The 8,411-nt window shown below is 33.3% G+C and overlaps 1 protein-coding gene across 1 annotated transcript in view; it reads right to left on the bottom strand.

Moving 5' to 3' along the window:
• The window catches only part of LOC108685323 (SOX domain-containing protein dichaete-like), a 10,783-nt gene extending 7,189 nt beyond the window's left edge, over positions 1 to 3,594 (bottom strand). The window contains exon 1 of the mRNA XM_018190054.1: positions 3,386 to 3,594. Coding sequence (XP_018045543.1) covers positions 3,386 to 3,594 — 209 coding nt within the window. The remainder of the gene's footprint in view (positions 1 to 3,385) is intronic.
• Between the last annotated feature and the right edge of the window lie 4,817 nt (positions 3,595 to 8,411).

Genomic DNA, 8,411 nt, shown 5'->3' with positions numbered 1-8,411 from the left:
CCCTCCCCCCCCCCCCGTTCACCCTTTTATTTTACGGCCGCCACCCTACTCCCATCGTCGACGTCGCTGCCATCCGCCAGAAAAGCGGATTCGCCGTTACACGTCCGCGTCGAAATTTCCCTCGGATTGCCCATACCTCTCACCCCGCCTTCAGCGTCGCTCTTCTCGTTTTCTTTCTCTTTCAGAAATTTTCGATGGAAAAATATAGCCCTTTGTTTGCGCTTTTATATCGTTAACAAGCCAAATGGGGGCTGGATGTCCGAAGATTTAATAATTTCGGAAATGATGCAAAACATGTTTCATCGTTACTACGTACAAAATATAATAAATAGCGCAAAGTGTTAAATGTATTAATTGAATCACGTATCTGAATTCGACGGTTTCGATTGAAATATATGACAAATTGTGTCACATTCGATGGGTGCGTCGCTATCAATTATCATTTATCGTCATGGATGCGTCAATCAGAGGGATTTTCTGCACAGCGATCTGCTCAACGCGATGATTCATTCAAGACAATATCGGTTTCGGTATTCGCGATTTCATCAAAAAATTTTAACGGCATCGCGGGACATCCCTCGCTTTCTTCCTATTTCCTTCTTTTTCTCCTTATTGGGGTGAAATGTAAATCGAGGTCGGGATATTTTGCAACGCGGGCACGGGGTTAGAGAGTGTGGAATCAGTTTAAATCTTGTTCCCCGAGACGAGATCGAAAAGCGAAAGAGCGGGGATCGTTTCCAAATTTAATCTGCACGCACCTTGCGCGCAAACCTATTCCTCTTCCCTTCAACTCCGATTTTTCGAATGACACATATTATTGAAAAGCATATTTAGCATAAATTTATTTTGAAAGATTTGTCAAAGTAAATAATATAAAGTAATTTGTAACAATAATTAATTTAATTAATAAAAATATTTTAAAATTATAAATTATTATGTGATCACAGAAATATTAAAATACAAATATTTATTTCATAAATATGGAAATAATTTCTGTAGAAGACTCAAAAAATTATATAATATCTTTAATGTCTTTTTTAAGACTTTATTTATTGAAAATATTTGTGTATAAATATTTGTCATAATTATAATTGACTAAGTAGAACAAATCATTTTACAAATATAAGTCATTAAATTTTTTTCATTTTAAGAAACCAATTGAAATCGAGAAACAGTACATTAAATAATATGAAAATACTCCACGATGAAACGATCACTTTTATAAGCGCGTTGATTATTATCACAAAATTAATACTAGTATCCCATTTGATGAGATTGCGTTTACGAAATTGCAAAACGTTACGCGAATAAGGCTCGCAAAATTAAAAGATGTTACGAGGATACTCCAGAGGAAGATTCTCGCGAGATTGCCGGGACCTTCTTTTCAAGGAGGCCCTTTTAAGAGCGTGCCGACCTCGAAAAATCGGCGCGGTCGCTCGGCGAGCTAAATAAACTCATAACAGTGATTAAATATTCAGGGCCGGTAATAAAGAGCTCGTCTTGCCCGCCCTATAAATACCGGCCATATCTCACCCCATTTCAACCCGGGTTTAGCGCTGCATAGCCCCCTAAGCTTCTCAGCAACAATGTACTGTATTATGAAGTACGAGACGATCGCGTGGCACGCTTTCCCGCCGTTTTCGATCTCCCTCGATTCTGCTGATATGGACCCCATCCCAATCAACGTAATCATTTGAAGTATATTATCGCAACTGAGAAGCAATTAGTGTCGCCATAAGAACAAGTAATCGCCTGTTTATCGGAAAGAACGCAAAATTTTTTCTTCTCTTTATACTTCCTATTTATGAGAATGTATTTTATTAAGGAGACAGAATAGAGAAAAATGTGTAAAATAAATAATATTATTTACAGTATACACTAAGAAAGAAAGTTGCTATTTCAAAAAAATATTAGTTGATTCAACTAAATGTAGCGGTCACAAACTGTTAAGCAAATATTTATTAATTCAAACAAATAATATATTTCTAATTACAAGATTTTGTTTATTTAAATATATAAATATTTGAACTAAATAATCATTACGAACTAAATGTATTTAGTCAAGTTAACAACTTTTTTCTCAGTGTACCTTACAGATAACTCTGTAAAGGAATATTTACTGGGTAGGTTTATTCCTGTTGATATAGAGATAAAACGATTGTCTCAGATGTTACAGAATCATTGATAAAACATATGTAGTTGATAAAAAAGATAAAAAATATGAGTTATTTTACAACTTTCCAAAAATGTATATGACTTATATATTATTAAAATATTATCATTAAATCTCTTATGTAACTAAAAATAAAAAATAAAAATGTAACTAAATGTAACTAAAAAATTATGTAACTAAAAAAAAAAAAAAAAAAAAAAAAAAGTAAAAATAAAAAATTTTATAATATATAAAATTTGTTTCAAGCATCTAAGAATTAGCATTTAGTTTATATAATGTAAAAATATATTGTAGTTTGTACGATAGCTGTGATTTTAATCCTGGAAGAAAGAAATGTGTGTGATAAGAAAGATTTTTTAATTATGAATCTTTTTTTCTTATTACACGTAAAATAATTTTCAAAATGTTGTCTTATTTCTCATATTTATCTTTATTATCTCAGGTTAGTGTCTCTTAGTTCAGAGAAATGAACTGAAAATTTTTAAAGAGAGAAAATTTTATTTATTCATTTACTTTCTTAATTCATTAATTTTATCAACTTATTCTCATTAAATCATACTTGGTTTTATATTTTATTATCCATATAATTTAGAAATGATATATAATAATGCAATGATTTATCAATTACATTAAATAGAAAATAAATAGAGAATAAAAATATAACAATATAATAAAAGAGAGTAAAAAAGATTTTGATAAAAAGATTTAAATAGTTATCTTTAAATTATTTTCTATTTATGTCCTAATTACAGCTTGATTATATTTTAATTATTATATTATCATTTTTATGAAATCGTATTAAATTTTTTATAATTCCTTCTTATAAACATATACATATATTGTAAAAGGAAAATTATTAAAAAATTAAAGAAAAAAAATATATATACTGGTTATTTTGAAAATAAAATATTAAAAAGTTTATTTACAAATATAATAAATAATAATCATAAATTTAATTTAAAATATTAAGTTTTAATTGTGAAAGCGTAAGAAATAGCTAGTAAAAATTTTAATAAATTAATGCATTTAAGCTTATATATAAGAGAAATAAGAAATACATCCTTCAAAATTAATTTAATTTCGGAAATTAATTAGTTAAATAAAAAGCAAGTTAATTTTCGGAGTTAATCACCTTATAAATGTCAATTTTATAATATAAAATAATGTTCAGTGTACGTCCTAACGTGTTCAGTGTATGTTTCGTGAACTCACCTTAATCTTTTTGCCTCATCAATGAAAGGACGTTTTTCGCTCTCGCTCAGAAGTTTCCACTCGGCACCGAGCCTCTTCGAGATTTCCGAATTATGCATCTTCGGATTTTCCTGTGCCATTTTGCGACGTTGACCACGAGACCACACCATAAAGGCATTCATCGGCCGTTTAATATGTTCGTTATGCAGAGTCTTTGACGACATCTCCATGAGTCGTTCGATTCCTATATCTCGATGTTTAATCTAATTGCTTTCCTCATGAGTAGACGAGATTACTGATGAATTAAAAGATTGATAGACCACTCCTATCTCAAGTGGATAAGATAATTTTCCATACATCCTGTTAACGTATTTCTGAAGTTCCACAGAATTTTTCTAAGTTAAATATGTATATTTAGTTTTTAAATATATTTATTTGTAGTCTTTAACAGTTCACACAAAGTTTATTGATCGATCTTTCCTTAAAAAAGATCCTTCAAAATTTCCTTTGATACATTGTTGAGCATGATATATTATCAACATTAAATACTTTATATAGCTGGTTAATTAGATCGTTCTATCTTAAAATTTTACGAATTGATTCACATTCACTGCACGAAAATGACATTGATATTCAAGACATCTTTCGACGATTCAAAATATTTCTGAATTTTATTCTATTTCTTCAAATGTAATTAATAGTATCTTGCGAAAAGATTAAACATTTATAATTAAAAAATAAATCTTTATGCAATGCTCACGAGCAACGGCAATGTCTTTGAAAACAACAAATTTTCATTTGAAAACGATGAGTGCTTTCCCAAAATATCGTGCATTTCTCAGAGGCCCAAAATACTTCCAAAAATAATGGATATCTTGAATCATTAATTATATCGGGATGACATTTCAAATCTTCTAATCGTCGAATTCTTCCGAAAGAACGTGCAATCGCTTAGTAACCACTGGACTCTTCAGCGTGAAGGATTTTACAGCTTCTTGATACGTTTCTTGAATAATTTCACGATGAACTAAACTAATCTGTCAATGGAGATCCTTTCAACTGACTGAAGTCGTCTTCTTTCAATTGTCACGATACAGTTATACTTCAGCAATTCCTCCAGTCCTGCGCTTCTGTGACGTAATTTCTTTTTTTCGAGCGAGGGGCTTGATCTGACGGACACGAGTCCTTTTGGTGCACTGACAGAATCGCGGGGGTTCCCTCAGGAACTTCTCGAAGCACGTAGCATCTGGGGCGAACCCGCGGGACGGAACCTTCGCCGGTGCGGCTGAACTCCCGTGGGACGTGGGGTGAAATAAGACGACGCGCCAATCGGACGCGACGGCGCGGCTCCCACCATTTAGCGTAGCCAATGGGCGGCCGCGATTGGCCACCGCGTCGGCATGGCGGTCCAGAACGGATACGCGGGTTCGCGCAACAGGTGGAGAGAAGTCTCTATCTCCTCTGTTTCTTTCCCTCTTTCTGTTCTCTTCCGCGCAGTCACGAAGACAACGACAGCGGAGTGTGGATGCATTTGTCGTGCGGATTATCGCGCCGCCGCGGCCGCCGTAGCCGCAGTCGCCTTTTTGACCTCTCCGCCTTTCGTCGGTGGTCAGCCAGGTGCACCCAGTTCATTGATATTTCCGAAGACAATGGTGGATAAAGAGAACGAGAAGACTTCGGGAAAGACAAGGATGAAAAGATATGTTCGCGGGATTTTAGATGTGCAATTTTTGTCTTAATACTAATAAAACTTTTTTGTGTTTGCTAAATATTTTTTTGTACATGATAAAAAAATTTTAATTATATCCAATTCGCTATTTTATTTCATCAGAAAAGGAAAAGAAAATTCATATTTTACTTTATTCAAGAAAAATCTTTGATAAAAATGCAAGAAGTAAAAGTCTATTCTCTAGTAGAGATCGCATCAGCACTTGTATATAACTGCTATAGAGATAATTGAATATCAATACAGAATAGTATACTTTACACATTACATATAATAATAAAATCGTGCGAAAAAAGAAGTCGAGTTGAACAAAAGTACGAAACGATGCCGCTGATGCGTTCGCCGATCAGCCATCGACTTTCGTCATCAGGCAGGGAATTTCTTTTCTCGCTTTGTTCGCAGAGAGATACAAGAATATGGAAGGCGAGCCATAGAAGACCAGGTCTTATAATAAATGTTATCAGTCGCGGTAGTGTTTTGTTGTCACAAGGTGAGAAAGAAAGAGAGAAAGCAACGAGAGAAGGTTGCGGAGAGAGGGGGAAGTGGAAGACGTCTCTTGAGTGATAAGGCGATAAAGAGAGAAGGTATAAAACGAGACAAGAGGGTTGGTGTGCGAGCGACAACATCTCCCGGTCGCCATAAAGGGGGGACTGCGCTGTCGCCATTGAATTTCCGGAAGGCGCAGGAATATTCATCTGCCGTAGAAAAGCGAATCTGTGTCACGCCGCGGAAGAAGACCGAGCTGGTACGTTCAGCGAAAGAATGAAAGAAATGAGTCGCATTTCAAAAATGTACGAAATGTATTTTTGCAAAATATATGCATTAATTGAAGTATCTAAATATTTAGATAAATACAGATCTGAAAATAATTTTATTGAATCGTCGAAATAATTATACACAACTATTAGTAAAAAATACAAGAATGCTGTAAAAAGTTTTGACATTTTCTCACAATCAGTTTGAGTATCCTACATAATAATTTTGATGGCTCAACAAAATTACTTTCAGATTAATATCTAACTAAACTTTTAACTACGTATTTCAACAAAAGAATGACAGCATTAATACGATTGTATATATAACTCTTAAAAACATAAGAAATACGTTTGAAAGTTCAAATTTTTTATAATTTGAGCAAATTATTTTAATATGTAAATGAAAAAATATATTTTTAAAAAAACATATAAAAATATATTTTTGCTTAAAAAAATAAAGAATATGGTTTCTGAATTCCACATAAAAATTCTAAATAAAAATCCAATTGTTATATGCAAGCAAACGAATAATGATTGACTTAAGAGAGAACTAAGACAAAAAAGTTATTTTTTTTTAATTTTCGTGAGATCAAAATTTCCGAATATAATTCGCTATCAGATCCTTTTTAAATTACACGTTTCAATTTGTAATCGATTCGATGTGACAAGGAACAAACATCTCGGGATAGTATAATGAAAGATCATCTATTCCGAAGTAGATAAACGGGCACGATCGGCTGTCACGCGGACCCCATTATTAACCGCACAATAAATTCGCTCTCCAACAGTGTCCGTCAATGAGCGAGATACAGCGATCGACTGTCGTTCCGGGAGCCCTTTATCGGCCCTCGTCTCTTCGTCATACATTCTGTCATTCACGGGGCGTGAACGCGCCTTTTATCGCACATCGCTGACAAGAGCCGACGGTGTGTGCGAGGGGGTGTCTTTTTTTCGGGTAATTCAATGTCAAATCAAATCGACACAGAACCCCATAATTCATGTACTGTACAAAATAATTAAGGGATCTTTTCCTAAATTGGTCGTATCATTCAATGAATATTTTTAAACCTTCTGAAGATTTTTCTCTGGGAGAAGAAGATGAAGTATAAAAAGATCTTTAAATCAAATCCAGAATCAACAGATTCAAGAAAAATGGTTGATCACAGTTAAAAACTGGTTATTAGTTTAATATTAGTTTAAAATTTCGTTCAATTATGTCTTTAATATGTTATTATTGTTGTTAGGTTCTTCTGACTCTGCTTTTAAATTTCTTATCTATGCCATGCAATGATTACTAGAATCAATTTTACTAGAATTTATTTACTAGAATTACTAGAATCAATTCAATTTTAAATTTATTTACTAGAATTACTAGAATCAATTCAATTTTAAATTTCAATTGTACGTTTTTAAGTTCTTCTTGTAGCTGATATTCATAATCAACTCTTATACTTAAGTAGACGTTAAGTACAGTTTTAAGTTGCTATACATCAATCACAGAGTCGTATATTAGCATTTTGAGACATTACTTAAATCGGTTTTGAAAAAAGAATCGAACTTTAATTTCTTATCTAGGACGCAAAATTATTTACATTATTCTGCTCTAAAAGTTTCCTCTTTAGAATGGATTGTTGTTTGTGTTAAGAATCAAATTCTACAACAACTGAACAAGAATTGAGAAAGAGAATACTTTCGGGGCACAAAACACAACTGGGTGGGCTAAGTGATTTTTCGCGATTCCAACATCACGGACGAATAGGGTGATAGTGAATGGGATGGGAAGGGTTTTCATTTCTCGTCTTACTCTCTTCCATCCTCATCGAGCACAGGGGTGCCACGCGACCGCTGATTATACCATTCATCGACTGGCACGGTCCGAAAGAGGGTTGCCAGCGTAAACGCCGTAACATCTAATGTACTCGCTTCTCCCTCCACTTCTTGTTTCCCGCCTACCTCGAGCTGAATGCTCGCTCATCAATGAAACAATTCGGCTTCTCGACTATCCATCGTCGGCTCCTTAAGATCTCTCTACCTTTTTAATTGGCTGCTTCGGTCTAATGTATGCAAAGTCTTATTATTTGTGCATATATTATTTTCTTCAAGCATATGCTGTATTACATTCGAATTACCATCGAAATGACAGAGAAATAATAAAAATCTGCGCTTTAAAAAATATTATGCTTTATTGTTTCCACATAAAATATTTTTGATTTTTAATAAGATTTTTATTTTCTATATTTATAATCACAAACAGGTACTGTAGCTAATTGGTTGGATTCTATATTGAATAGTTATTGTTATAAACCTGCACAAATAGATTTATGGATATTTATATGAAAGAATTAGATTTAATATTAATAATTTCTTTTTAAAGTGTAAAAATGTTACTCTAAATTAAAAATGTTACTCTAAATTATATATCGATTTTTACGCTCTGTAATTACATAAATTTTATTCAATTACGGAGCGTAAAAATCGATATTTCGTAATAGCGAAAACAATAGGTATGAATATTACAGAGCAGGACATGATCGTAGTGATTGCTGAAGCGACAACAAACGTGCCC

Source organism: Atta colombica, unplaced genomic scaffold (genome assembly GCF_001594045.1).
Source record: "Atta colombica isolate Treedump-2 unplaced genomic scaffold, Acol1.0 scaffold150, whole genome shotgun sequence".
Lineage (NCBI taxonomy): Eukaryota > Metazoa > Arthropoda > Insecta > Hymenoptera > Formicidae > Atta > Atta colombica.
Note: the sequence above shows the minus strand (reverse complement) of the source record. Positions and strands in the feature narration are given on the sequence as shown.